At 45.7% G+C, this 14,615-nt stretch overlaps 1 protein-coding gene across 2 annotated transcripts in view; it reads right to left on the bottom strand.

The window, feature by feature from the left end:
• Nucleotides 1–8,959: 8,959 nt before the first annotated feature.
• Nucleotides 8,960–14,615, bottom strand: part of LOC144152907 (zinc finger CCHC domain-containing protein 24-like) — a 349,875-nt gene continuing 344,219 nt past the window's right edge. For both annotated transcript variants that reach the window (XM_077684461.1, XM_077684470.1), the window contains one exon: nucleotides 8,960–10,871. In XM_077684461.1, coding sequence (XP_077540587.1) covers nucleotides 10,758–10,871 — 114 coding nt within the window. In that variant the 3' untranslated portion in view covers nucleotides 8,960–10,757. The remainder of the gene's footprint in view (nucleotides 10,872–14,615) is intronic.

Raw genomic sequence — 14,615 nt, 5'->3', positions numbered from 1 at the left:
GTTTTAATTTTCAGGTTACTAGAGGGGAAAGTACAACAGCCATATAGAACATTAGAGCATGAACGACTATTTGAATAAAACATTCACAAAAAGTAAACCTAAAAACTAAGACTAGGAAAGTAACGCAAGAAAACAGTTTTAAAAAAAGACCTACAGGTCACGAAGGAAACACTGGAACAAGAAACGTAGGTGGCAAAAAATACTGATTTGAGAAAACGGCTTCCGAAGTTGCAACATAGATTTCATTCATCGAAAGACGCCAGGGTTTTATTTTTTCGTGTCGTTTTGGACAACGGGCTTCTCGGAATGCCTTGCCTTGAAATTAAAGATGATTTTGCAGCCTTTTTCTGTCCATAATACACCATTTTCAGCTCATCTGTGAGGAGTACATAGCCCAGGTTGCGGAACAAACGGTGGGGAGATGGCTTTCAATGCAAAGTAGGTTAGCTGGTTGCTTGTATTGCACTGGATAACTTCCCTATGCAGTGTTGTCCCCATGGCAACAAATGAAGCACTTGTTTTACTTAAATTTGAAAACTGACTTTTGGCTTCTTTTATGCTTTATAACCTTGCCGGGAGCAGCAGCTTACATGCAGATGTTAATTGCCAAAAGTTTACATACCACAAGGATACAAATGAGCTACTTTGAAGCTTGGTATAATATTCTTCATAACTCCAACTTCAATACATGCACATTTTTTTGGTACTTTTCACATTCAGGGCACCTAATATTCCTCGCAGCACAGCCAATATACACCAAACTATAGATGTATGCATTGGTATTAATATATTCCCTAAAAAATTAAATTTGTTAAATTTAACGTCAGTAAGGCACGTTTTTAACGCAGTCAAACGTTTTTATTACTTACTCATACCTGTTTGCATGATTACTCGAAGTGCATGGGAAACGTTGCGCAAGAAAGCGATATGGCTCGCCCGCATCGCGGAGCTCGTATACCGCAACATGTCATACTTTGTTTATCACTGACATTGCCCGTCAGGTCGCTCTTAAGAATAAATCTAACGTCACGGGCATTAATTACAACTACACAACTACTAACGTTCAATGGTACCCGGCTGCGCAGTCAGGCGATGCTCCAACGCGCAGCGGCTACGTCGTGCGCGCCGAAGCTTCTGACGGCGTCAGCCGTTTCTTTCCCAAGGCTAGCGAACCTACTGTCAAGTTTAGCAATAACTAAGCGTGTAAGCATCGCAAATAAGACGAAAAGTTCACTTCGCGAACCGCTATCATAAGCGTGCATCACGAAGCGTTCGATGACCTCCGCCTTCCGAGCCAGGCAACTTCCCGTAATATGGCTTGCGATCTCAGGCATTCCCATCGCGATAATGTCCGTGTTGAATACAACAGCAGATAAATGGACTGAACAGAATCCGAGCGAAGTAGCGCAAATGAACTCGGAAACGCCCACTAAGATGTTCAGGCGGCCGCCATCTTGCATTGCCGCAGTGACGCCCAATCAGGAGGGCCGTTTTCAACGCGCGCCGACCGGAAGCCCGACCACGCATCAGCATCTATTTCTGGATTCGTATGTGCGCCTTTCTTTTTCTGCCATTCGTGCGCGTGTGATCGAAAGCAGATAAAAGAAACGGTAAGGACAGGAAAGAGGATCGCTCGGCCGATCCAATGGTACCAAGATGGCCGCGCCCGGTGGCACTGTTGCGGAGATACAGCGCTCCGAAAATTGCCTTTTTTTTGGCCCATTAGCCCTGACATTTTGTCACCGCGCCTGGCAGAAGTATTTTTTATGGCACTTTGCAACCGTTTCCGGTGGAAAAACTTTGCAAACGCACAGGCTAGAAAACATAGAAGCCGAATATGTGGCTTTCAAAACCGATGTTGTGGCCATTTTTCTTTAGTTGAAAGCCGTGTCCCCTCTTAAACTAATCAATCCAAATATTCGATAATAGCAGATTATTCGAACCCGTTCGAATATTCGAAATGTTTCGAATACATGGTTTTCGAAGCGAATGCGAATATAACATATTTAATATTCGAGTAATATTCGAAATTTTCGAATGTTCGCACACCTCTAATACAAACCTGAACGGTTGTTTTGCTAAGGGGGGCTTCGCCTCATATCACAAAGGCTTCGCGCGAACGCCCGACGGCGAATCTCCCTGTGCACTGTATAAGCCTGCTCTCTGCGTCAAAACACACACCACAGGCGATTCGTAACAGCGATCTCCGACGATTTAAAGAGCACAAAACTTATAGTTAGTGGTGATTCGGAAGCGTCCACACACGATATAATAACTGAGGAACAACGCTAGAAAGAGTGAATCCAAATCACCAGAGAGAGAGAGAGAGAGAGAGAGAGAGAGAGAGAAGGGGCTCTTTAATGTTAGCGAGAGAGGTCAGCCCTGCTAGCAGCAGTGCTTGCTACACCATATGGACATGATTACAGTGAATTGGGGTAAATGTGGGAGATTGGGGAGACAATAAGAAAAAAACTAAAATATTCTGCTGCTGGCCCCTTTCAGATAAGATGGAACAAAGCATGGCTGGTCGACCTCTTCAATTAGCTTGAAATTTTTTTACCTCATTCCCGCATGTATTAATGTGCGGATTCGCAAATATTTTCGGCGGAAAAAATTCTGGCCGACTGAAAAAAAATTTGAAATGCGCGTGAATCTGGAGTTCCTCCGTTTTTTCTTCGAAGAGTACACGTTCAGCGGTGCGCAGATTGTTTATTTTCGTTCCAAAATTCACATAAAAATTTTAGTTTCGTTTCTGAATTCTCTGTAATACTATCAATAAGTAATCGTTTGCCTTTGGTACAAAAAAATTATCAAATTTCTGCACATTCACTGGAAGTTGCTCTCACTGTTTCGTGTCTCAGGATCTTGTGAAGGCCTGGCCGACCAGGCTTTTTTCTCGCGCTGTAGGCGCGTGAGGAACAAAATGATGCAACGTGTTTTTAATGATCATTGAAGTACATTCACAGGTTAACATCTGGGGAGAATTTCAGCAAAATCGAAGAAGTGTTTTTTTTTTTAATAAGCCTCTGAACTCGGAGAGTTTTAGTTTTTTCTTCACACTTATGCGCCATTTACTTTTTAACCGTAGTGTGCATAGACACGATACTTACGGCCATTATTTTAGCTTGCCAGGAGCAGCCCTCACTCAAATTTGAACGCTCTAGCTCTATTACTTACGATAATACTGGCCCGCAAAGTACAGAACAAATTGCGCTCTGAGCAAGATTTGAAAATTTATTACAAAAAGTATATGTTTTTCTAGCCAACGATATTTTGGGGAAACATTGTACACCAGGCGTAGATTACGCATAAAAATTACCATCTCCGCCTGATTAGTATATTTTTTGGTAGACGTCGCTAAACTTGGCCGCGGCGCATGGGCAGGTAGCGGCCGGGGTCCACGCGGGTGGGTTACAAATTTTTTTTCAGTCAGCCAAAATTTTTTCCGCCGAAAATATTTGTGCACATTCGCACATTACATACATGCGGGAATGAGGTAAAAAAATTTCAAGCGAATTGAAGAGGTCGACCAGCTATGCTTTGTTCCATCTTATCTGAAAGGGGCCTGCTTTTGAAAAACTTTATTTCGAGCTTGGTGATGTGGCAGTGGCCCCCGCTGATCTCAGCCCTGGATGCCAGGAGTTGCTGTGCAGCCAAGCTGTCGCTCGTCGTCAGGTTCTCCCACGGCTCAGGAAGGGGAAGAGGAGTGAATAAGAACGATATCGTAGCATGACTAATGTGCCTACCTGTTGCCTACCCTTGTGTAGACCTGGGGCCATAACTAAATCGGAAGTCTCATTCCGCCGCTTAAAATTTTGCTTAGATTATGAATGCTGTTAATGATTAAGAGAAAAAGAACGCGAGAAGCTAACAGTACGTGCCCAGAGGCGGGCCTTGGGTCGTCAGGACAGCTAGAAAAATTAATAGGCCACCCTTTGGCGATGTCGACGCCAAATGGCACGCCACAGTTCTTGACACCACCCCATATTATAGATCATTCACTCCACCCCACTCTTAACCTCCTACTTTTCGAATTCGCTGACGCAGCTCCACATTGTAACGCCTCCCATTACAGAGTAAGCTTCCTCTTTACTGCTGGAGAACAAGAGGGGGGGAGCAGCGGACGCATTTTCAGGTGGCCTTGAAGGAAGCGCGGCCACTCCGAAGCCACTGTGCGAGCCCGGTTCTTCCGGAGGCAGATACGATTGTTCTCCATTAGACGTGCCTTCAAGCCGATCCCCGCAATGTTTCATTCCTCGTACAGGCACTGGTAACGTCCTCATACAGGCACTGGTAATCAGCCTACTAATAAAAAGCATTTCTTGGCCGCAAGGAAAGAACACAAACCTTTTCTTTCTGGGGTTAAATACACGCAGAACGAGAGAGAAAGAGAGAGAGAGAGACAGAGTAAACATTGTTCCAGTGGCCTTCAGTGCGAAATCCACACTGGACGGAGGTGGTTCCCTCTTCCCGGGAGTCCATATGCTGCTCTCTCCGCTACCTTGTTTGATGGGGAATGAATGTGACCCGTTCGCCGTACGTGTAGAGCGTTCTTATTTGGCCGAGAATGTTTGCGATTTGATTAGATATTTCTTGGAAGGACAGCGCTTCAAGCTAAATCATGCGTACCGAACACCGCGGCATTCCATTTCCGACGCTCAATTGTGCACGTCACTTTGACTGCTCCTTCGCCCTTCGTGCTTTTCTGTTTAGTGTACTACGTAGCACAAGCTCGCACCAATAAAGTTCATTACTACAAACACATCGCATTGTTCGTGTCTACGTGACGATTTTCATGCACGTACAAATAAACCTTTGGTAAATTTCTCACTCTGGATGGTCATATTTAAATGCACCTTGCATTCTTAGCACGCTGGGATCTTTCGGGCACATAACAGAGTAGGGAAACAATCTGCACAAAAAATTGCCGGTGAGGCATCAGGCGTTTACAATGAACGGAAAACCAGCGTGACCTTTTTAGTGAGGGCAATTTTCTCAGCCTACACGATAAACCAGTGGACCAGACATTTTTAACCTGATCGGACGCTTTGAATTGCCCTTTGTTACTCTGTACGGCCCGAAAAATCAATGACTCCGCGGTAATTACAGAGCAAAACATGTAGGCGTAAACGCACAAGAAAGGCAAGGACACAGAAAAGGCCTCATCTTCCGTTTCTTGCGTTTTTGTTGTTTTTTTTTTTTATTTGTTTTGCGCTGTGATCCCTAACGATCCCTACCATCTTACCGCACTACTGCAAGCTTCAAGCTATAATTAAAGCCCAGCTGACCATACTTCTGCCATCAACTACTCCCTCACTTCCCCTCCCGAGAGCCCACTGGTCGAGGGGAAACAGATGGTTAAAGTCGCGAGCATGTGTATTGAGAGGAGGTATTGCGACGGCGGCGTAAATAATCAGACGGGTTAGAGATCTGGGTTCCGAGACAGGTCGCTTGAGAACCCCAGCCGTTGTAGACGGTCCTCATCCCACCTTGGTACATGCCTAGACGGGCACGTTTAGCAGTATCAGGGCCGCTACTAAACAATCGTGCATGCTTGAGAAGCACAGGAAACATCAACACTTAAACCCGGCTCGTTGCTCGACCGGGAGCGTGCAGATAATTGTGCGTCTTTATCCGAACAGCCGCGGTTCCTGAGCACTGTGACCATTCGACATTAAATGCTCACTAAATGCTAACTTGCAGTGCTGAAAGCATGCTTTCCGCACTGGACGAACCGAGTGGAACCGTGGGCCTGAAAATTAAAATGCAGAAAAACAAAGTAATGATGAATAACCTTGGGACAGCACAGCGGTTCCAGATTGGTGGCGAGGCAGTGAAGTGGTAAGCGAATATATCTACTTAGGCCAAGTTGTGACCCCGGATCCCAACCTTGAGGCAGAGATAATTAAAGCATAAGAATTGGGTGGAGTGCCTACGGCAGACATTCTCAGGTAATGAATGACAGCCTACCATTCTCCCTGAAGAAGAAAGTGTATGACAGCTGCAGCTTACCGGTACTCACCTACGGGGCAGAAACTTGGAGGCTCACTAAGAAGGTCCAACTTAAATTGAGAACGACTCAGCGGGCAATGGAGCGGAAGATGATAGGTGTAACATAAAGGGACAAGAAGAGAGCGGAGTGGGTCAGGGAACAAACGCAGGTTAAGTACATACTAGTAGAAATTAAGAAGGAATGGACGTGGGCACGGCATGTAATGCGAAGGCAAGATAACCGTTGGTCATTAAGGGTAACAGAGTGGATCCCTAGAGAGGGCAAGCATTGCAGGGCGCGGCAGAAAGTTAGATCAGCAGATGAGATCAAGAAGTTTGCGGGGATAAATTGGTCGCAGTTAGCACAGGACCGGCTTAATAGGAGATTAATGGGAGAGGCCTTTGCCCTGCAGTGGGCGTAGATAGGTTGGTGATGATGATGATGATGAAATGCTAAATAACTGCTCATTATGACTGAAAGATTCTTCTTCTTGTAACTCTCTCAGCTTTGGTCGACGACCAATGGTGCCCTGTTCGCTGAGAAAATTAAATAAAGATGACATCTCTATCTCGATTTCCTTCCATTTTTATGACGCTGAAGAGTGCATCACAAAGTGCCCGGGGCAAGCCGCGTCCCTATTTTCAATTCTAATTGATCGTCGCTATCTTCCTTAGAGCATACTACACGCTATGTGCCCCACCTAATACCCCGTCACCTACAACTTCCGCCCGGTTTCTGGAACACTATACCACGTGGTATGGGAGTTACAGCGGATCCCTACTCTATCTCCAAATCCCAGCCCTACCTATGAGCAGTGGGTGGAGCAGCTGACCAGGTCCGAGCTCTTCAACAAGTGCCAACTGGTTGAACGGACCCGGACGGCCAGCCAGCACCAAGTCATCGTGGACTACGGATGCCTCTCCCTGGGTGGAGGCCCTTAGAACATCCTCCTGTTCAGGAGTATATTACATCTCTCTCTCTCTCTCTCTCTCTCTCTCTCTCTCTCTCTCTCTCTCTCTCTCTCTCTCTCTCTCTCTCTCTCTCTCTCTCTCTCTCTCTCTCCCGAGAGCCTGTTATCCTTGAAGTTCACTTTCGCCGAAAATATTGAAAGCTGATCAGAACGGTGCTGCTTTTTTGCTCCATCTTGATTTGAATGCGCCCGGGCAGCTGGCATGAGTCCCGCCCTCTATAGGCAAGGCTTGATGATCCCGGTCAAGCTTCACTGAGTGGTGCTGTAATCCTCCCCCCTCCCCCGCAGCAGCTGTAGAAAATACACAAGCAATTTCTAGATCTACTTCTCGGCCGTCTGAATTTAAGCCGACTACGTGAATCATATCTGATTTTGCCACTGGCTGTCGCATATATGAGCTAGTAGTAAGTAAGTAAAAGGTAGGCTCTCGCGTTCATCCGCATGCATGCATCTTTTGGTTGCGCTTGTACACAAGGGGAAGCAATTCACCGAAATGGAAACTGAAACAAGGCACAGTGACTGGGCTCACTCACCTTGTTTTATGGTGTCTGCTAGCTCAGGTGGGTGTCTTTCGAAGTTCCCGCAAAAGTTCCTGCAAACTGGAATTTATTTTACATAGAGATGTCCCTGCTGCTCCTGTATTTCAGAAAACAACGCTTAGGCAAACTCCTCCAATCCCGGGCTTCCCAATTACAGGTTCTTGGTGTCACAAAAAGTAGTGCAGGAGAGTGTATGGGGCGGTGATAGCTGTTTCCACGGTTTTGTCATTTTTCTGCGCAATAAGCAATTACTCCCGCTGCAAGTGAAAATTTGTGGTCACTACATTCTAATCTAAACATATAGGCCAACTTGCTGTTACTCTTGGCGTCCCTTTAAGCGACCAATTTCGGGTCCCAGGTGTTCACCATGTGCAGAAGAAATACGGATACGCATGGAATGTTCCTGTTCCAAAATAGCTGTGTTCGCTGTCACACAAAAAATGTCTCTACAGCCGACCAGTACTATCAGTCAGAACCCAAGAAGTTAGCAGGAGCAGCTATTGATATCTTTTCACGTCAGCGTAGTTTACAGTCCATGAGAGACTCGATGCTTAGCGTACGTGCTTTAGTTTTTAAAAACGATGGCCTTTCTTGGGCTAAAGTTTGGCCAAAAGTTTGGTCTGCCCCTTTGTCTGTGTCTGTTTGTCCTTCGATTCAGCCATCCGGGCAAAAGTTAAACCATTCTGGAACGACGAGTTTATATAGTCAAAACCTTTCCGAACCACAAAATCTGGAAACATAATTATATACTTGTCAACATTGCTGAGCAAAAAAAACGTCAGGCATAATTGAGGCAGAACATCAATGCACAACTGATTGATTGATTGATTGTGGGGGTTTAACGCGCCGACGCAACGCAGGCGATGAGGCGCGCCGTAGTGGAGGGCTCCGGATTAATTTTGACCACCTGGGGATCTTTAACGTGCGCCGAAATCTCGTACACACGGGCGTTTTTGCTTTTCGCTTCCATCAGAAAAGCGGCCGCCGCGGCCGGGAATCGAACCCGCGACCTCGTGCTCAGCAGCGCAACGCCTTAGCCACTGAGCCACCGCGGCGGGTAATGCACAACTGGAGCTCGCAGTGTTCTTTTAATTGAAAATAAACGTGTGCTGAATATTTGAAGTACAAAATAAAAAAACACGCATTGAAAGCAATATGTTCCCCAAAAAGTACAAAAACAGCTCGCCCCAGCCTGGACATCCCGGCCGAGTTCCAAGCTCAACAGTAACAAAATGTTCCAGTAGATGGCGCGAGCAATTGAACGCGGTAAAATTGGATTGACTTTGGCAAACCTCCTCCATGTCTTTCGAGGTAGGACCAAAGGGTGGGGGGGGGGGGGGGGGGGGGGGAACATGAGATGTTGGCGGGGGAGGGAAGAGAGGCAATTGCGTTACAGAGGCGGCAGAAGGCTATCGTCTCTTCGACAACATTTGGTGTGAAGTGACCAGATACGCGGTCTTTTCTTTTTTTTGCATGAGCAAAGGTATACGGCAGGCAATATTGAATGAACTGTTTGCAAGATAATTTTACGTTCCTTAGTTAAATATTCATTTGAAGTTACGGGAAACGCCTTTGTGTGGATGCAAGTGCTACTGTGAGTGCAGTGCGTCGATCCTGGCCATTGCAACACATTTTTTTACAAGAAACGAGAATTCGCTATCTAGAAGCACAAGTGAAGCTTGGCTAAGGCAAGCGCTCACATTTTTTTCAGGATGTGAATGCCCCCCGCCTGTTTTCATGCTTCAAAGTCCTTGTGAACAACAATAATTTTCGCCATCGGCACACCTAATGTAAGTTGTCTTTCATACTGATCTCTATGAACTGGCCTGGCTTTTAGCCTTGACGTTAGAAACACTTTTTCGCGTATGTCAGACCCGTCGGTTTTTGATGTACTCGTCGGAAACAAGCATCGAGCAACGGACTGAACGGCGCCTTGTCGCTCAAACCAAAGCCAAAGGGAGCAGTGGACAAAGAGGATAATCACCGCCACGGGCGGAGGTAGACATCACCCTCGCTCGGGATGAAGCACCGCTGCTTCGACTGGTCACGCCGGTGATTAGCGCGGTTCTTGTTCTTTCTGGAGTCAGTTTAGTGAATGCAATACAATTACTTTTGATATTCAGTTTATTCTCGTTACGCTAGACTAATGCACTTGGTACAGGGAATGTTGGGCAAACATCGGGAAGGAAAAGACGTTGAGCGGCGCATGTTTGGAGCCGCCGGTGTCCAGACAGCTCTTTGTGGTTAAGTGGCGTAAATACATCTGCCCTAGTGTGGGGCAAACGTCGATCCCATTTCAATATTCAAAAAAGAGCTGGATCTACAAAGCATATATGGCGGCCATGTGTTGGCTAAGGTATTGTAAACAAGCAAATGAACAACTGCTGGCTTCTACGTAAACTTCCGATATTCAACTACAGCTCCATCGCCCTCAGCGCACATATCTATAGTTCCTGTGGGCGGAAAGGGCACTAACCCCCTACTCCACCTACTGGATGTCTCTCACTCTTACACACACGCACGCACGGGCACACAAACACGCGCACACAGAGAGAGGTATGGCAGCACCACCACACACTTCGTTTCACAAGAGCGTACATTGTGCTTACCCATGAAATTAATTTAAAAATTCCTTAACGATCTAAGATTCCTGACACCTCCGTGAGCCGCCTGTCTCTTCGATTTCAAGGCCCAATCGTTTCGCGACCTTGTAATAATTACAGTTGCTGATATTAAGGCATCCGCTGATTAATATGCTCTAATGAATAATGGTACATCTCGTCAACCTTCAGGGTTATAAATATAATTATACATCTTATAAGCCTTCACGTACTTCAGGGTTATCTGTGCGCAGCACTGCCTGCAGGTGAACACAATATTTCTGCCTTTCCTAGCGCAGGAATGCGTTCTTTTACCACATTTCACCTTTGTGACTTCGCATTAAAGCTAAGAGAGAAAAATAAGGTGTGGCAAACATATTTTGGGCCACGGCATCCCGTGCGCAATGGCCAAACACGACTCGCCGAAGTCAACTACGCTCCGTCTGGTTTAGTGGTTCCGGAGCAAAGAAGACCGTATGTGATGTGCAATAACAGCAGGAGAGAACTGTATTTCGACTGGGTACACCTGCTTTAGCGGCTCATGCGCGCAGGTGTGACACCCCACAGTTTTTGTTCAACGCTTCTTCGGCGGTCCACTTTAAAACATCCGCGCCGCAGGCTTCTTGATATCTTCCGGGTGCGAAGCCACCAGCCGCTTACAAGACACGCCTGCAGTAGTAGCCGAGTGACTTGCACTTCTCGCACAGGTGCTGGGGGTGCTCTTTGCTCTGGTCCGAAACGTCCAATCCGTCCGGCTTCTCCAGTGGCCTCTGAGGGGAAATAATAGGAAAAAAGACAGAAAGACACCGCTCAACCAGCGTTCCCGGACGAACAAGCCCGCGTTAAAAAAAACGTGAATTATTTCTTTGGCTGTCGTCAGCAACATTGCGGTTGCTCCCTCAAAATCATCTGGCCCAGGATGACGCATTAAGAAGAAGTAAAATGCTCCATTCCTGGAGGTAAGTTACCGTGATACCGCCACAAACATCGTCATTTTAGTAGAGGAATTGGCCCGGTGTTTGCAGTTATGCTACGAGTTTAATATATGGAGTGGGAGAATTCCCCGTGGATACCTACCTGTATGAAAAATGAACCATCAATTTCCCCGTCGCTTTGGGAAATACAGATTTGCCTGCCATCTGTGCAGAGCATTGTATTTGCAGACTAGGCACTGAGGTACCTACCACATGCTCTAATGACTTAAAGTTCTTAAAATAATGAAATTGCGATCTTTTTGTTAATTAAAAAGATAGCACGATGTCGAAGAATGTTTACAAAAGCTTTTACTGAACTGATGAATTTCCATTTTTTTACAGTTAGACGCCATGCCAGTTGTAGAGACGAAAATGGCCTAAACAGTCAGGCTTGGAGCAGCGAAATAAGGTTTTGTAGCAGCGAAAAAGAGGATATTGGAGCAGAAAAAAACAGCTTTTGCAGCAACAAAGACCCCGGCTTCCAGTTTAAATTGCGCTTTCACAAAGGAACACAACCTACAGGAACACGGAAAAGCCTATTGTAATCCATGGAAAGCAGAATCCATTGCCAAAATAGTGTTTGTTATTCTTACAAAACCTACTACATTTTGACTCAGAAAGGGATATTGTCGTATTTCACGTACGTTACAAAATGTAAATTAAGCTGAGCGCTACAGCTTCTGAACCCCTACAAAGCAATCTTTTGTATAGCTTCCCTCGTTTCGGTATGACTTCTCTGGGGCATAACAACCGTGAACAGAAAAGCACCGTGTGAACCATGTAACTTATAAAAGTAAAATTAGGTGACTTTCATAAACGTAAAAATTTGCTTTGTACATCGCATAATGTTTAAATATTTTAAAGAGCGGCCCAAGCAGATCTAACAATACTAGCTTCCCCCTCCAGAAAAAAAAAATGAAGAACGGTGTGCCCTGAACGAGCCGGACATCATACTGCAGCTTCATCTTGCAATCACATCTACCATGAAAAATGAGTTACAGTTTTCTTGCTATGGTCTACGATCCCAGAAGTGGAGGCTTATGTATGGAACAGCGAAAAAATAGTTCGAGAAAAACATATTTACATAGCTGCAGGTCAAGCAGTCCAGGCTTTAAAGCCTTAAAGTGCGGTATCGATAAATGTTTAGAGTTGGACAACATTCGGCGATATGTAAGAAAATGTTCGTAAAGAGGATGCTCGTTGTAACACATACAGACGCACTACAATTGATTCTAATCTTTGAAGGTGTATTTCGCAAAGTCAGTACTTATACCTATAGTTATTCTCTTTTGTTGAAAGTTTACACGTATTCTAAAAGAATGCAAGCTGATCGAAAGTGGACCCTACCTTTACTGTGAAAAAGTAATATAAATACAATATTTACTTAAGTATTGAAAGTCCGTTCCTACACCGCCTGCCCACGAAAAGCGATGCCTATATGGGGCTGCGGTCACTAGGAGGGTAGCAGCACCCCGTCTTCTTTCTTTTACCGTTTTGCACCCACCCATCCTCACATATACGCCACTACCACAGCACGTGGTAAGCATAAGACACCCGACTTGGGTAAAAATTGCAGAAACAAAAAGTGCACTACACTGGGAGGTCCGCCGCGGATCCGAACCTACTGAAAACAGGGAATGATTTTTAAAGCGAAGCTTTCTTGGTCTCACCGGTGGCGGTGTCGTAACGCACGCGCAGTGCAGGAAAGCCAACTTTACACAATGGGAGGAACATGATGGCGAGGAAACAAGAAGACAAAAACGTTTCCCTTTGTCGGTGTCGAACCTGGGTTTCTTGCGTTATGAAGCCGACCTCTATCGACTGCACCATCATCGCATCCGGGTCGCTCAGCATTTACTTTGGGTTCGTTGCGCGGGCGGAGGCTTTGAACTTGGGCCGAGTTGAAGGCAATAAAATGCAAGTCCGTTATTACGCCCGCCTCTTCATTCAAACTACCCACACTACAGCTTTAGCGCAGTATCTCTTCAAACAAAGTTCAAATATCCTCCCTCTAACGACGACGATGGGTGGTGGTGGTGAAAGAGGAGGGGGCGGGGAGCGGCTCAGCTTTCTTGTGAGTGATTCGCTTGCTGTCTTCTGAGTTTGGACTTTGACTCGCAGGAAGTTTGCACTTTGATAGGTAACGCTTGGACTTCGACTATCGATCGGACGGTTTGCACTTTGATAGTGAACGCTTCGACTTTGATTGCAACGGCTTTGACTTTAGCACTTCGCCACATCATTTTTGCAGGCGACAAAGCTTCGCGTTTCAACCGTCGTCGTCTTTTGACTGAAGAGATTTGAATTTTTTGTGCTAAACATCCCATTTCATACATCCATACGGTTATATACTTCGTACCCTTGCGAGCTAGCGCTTTGCTTTAGCACAAGGCACAGGGCTGAGTTACTACAATGTAGCAGGATGTAGCAGGGTTTCTGCTCTGGCGCAGCTTGGAGCAATAGGAGCCGCAATCACATCGCTGCAGTAATTACCGAAGCGTTATTATAAAATATGGGCGAAAATTCTTTATTGGTGAGTTATCTTATATTTCGTAGCATTCTTTGGAGGTTTCGATGGCGCTTTTTTATAGCCTAATGCGTCCGTCTGCGCGCTCGCCTGCATTCCAAGGCATCGCTGGTAATGATGATGGCTAAAGGCTTTCCTTTTAAATAGTAGGGATGGCATATGTAATTTAACCACTTCTACCTTTGCGTGTGTGCGCATGCTGCGGGGGTGCATGTGGGTGTGCCTGCGGGGGCGCTCTCTGCGCATGCTCACACACAGCTGTGATGGACGGGAGGCTCGTCGAAATAATCCACGGCCACTAAATAACAGACACTCACTTGAAACGAGTAAATATATAATCCGTCATTCGCACAGGGGTTTCTTCTTAAGTGTTTTAGCAAACCTAAAAATTCTACATATAAAATATGCTTACTTTGTGCACTGCACAGGCAAGGCCCCTTGATGGAAGAGTGCCTGTGGCCCACAAACACAGAATACAGAGAAGGCGAAGTGTAGCAGTGAAGCCCATATTTTTTGTTGTAAAGTTTCGAACGTTTAAATTTGACCACAGGAATTTTCGCTAAATTTGTATGTGGTAGGCTCGATCAATTAGTACCAAAGTGATTAGGCTAGGATGGGACAACACGGAGTAGGAGGTACCTTCAGTGGCATCTAGACGGAAATCTCTTAAGCGAGCCAATTTACTGTCTGCAACGGAGACGCAGTTTTATCAAATATAGTAAGCCTATTAAAATAAAAGAGCATAATATACATCTTACTTATTTCAGTTTTGAACAAACTGGATCTAAATAACTCGAAATTTATCCTTGATAAAGAAAATGTACTATCGGTAGCAAAACTCTGGATTCATCGGGAACAGCCACCAAAACGCATTGCAGAGCCACCCTGCGAGAGCGCGACTGCAGCCGACATACTGGCGGTGCGGCCTATTTTAACTGCACGCATCTTCGTTTGCTGTCATGAGTTGATACGCTGTTGGTAAACACAGAAACCGAACGGTGTCTCTTCGGACG

This window comes from Haemaphysalis longicornis, unplaced genomic scaffold (assembly GCF_048455015.1).
Source record: "Haemaphysalis longicornis isolate Haplotype H1 unplaced genomic scaffold, Haemaphysalis longicornis Haplotype H1 scaffold_1, whole genome shotgun sequence".
NCBI lineage: Eukaryota > Metazoa > Arthropoda > Arachnida > Ixodida > Ixodidae > Haemaphysalis > Haemaphysalis longicornis.
Note: the sequence above shows the minus strand (reverse complement) of the source record. Positions and strands in the feature narration are given on the sequence as shown.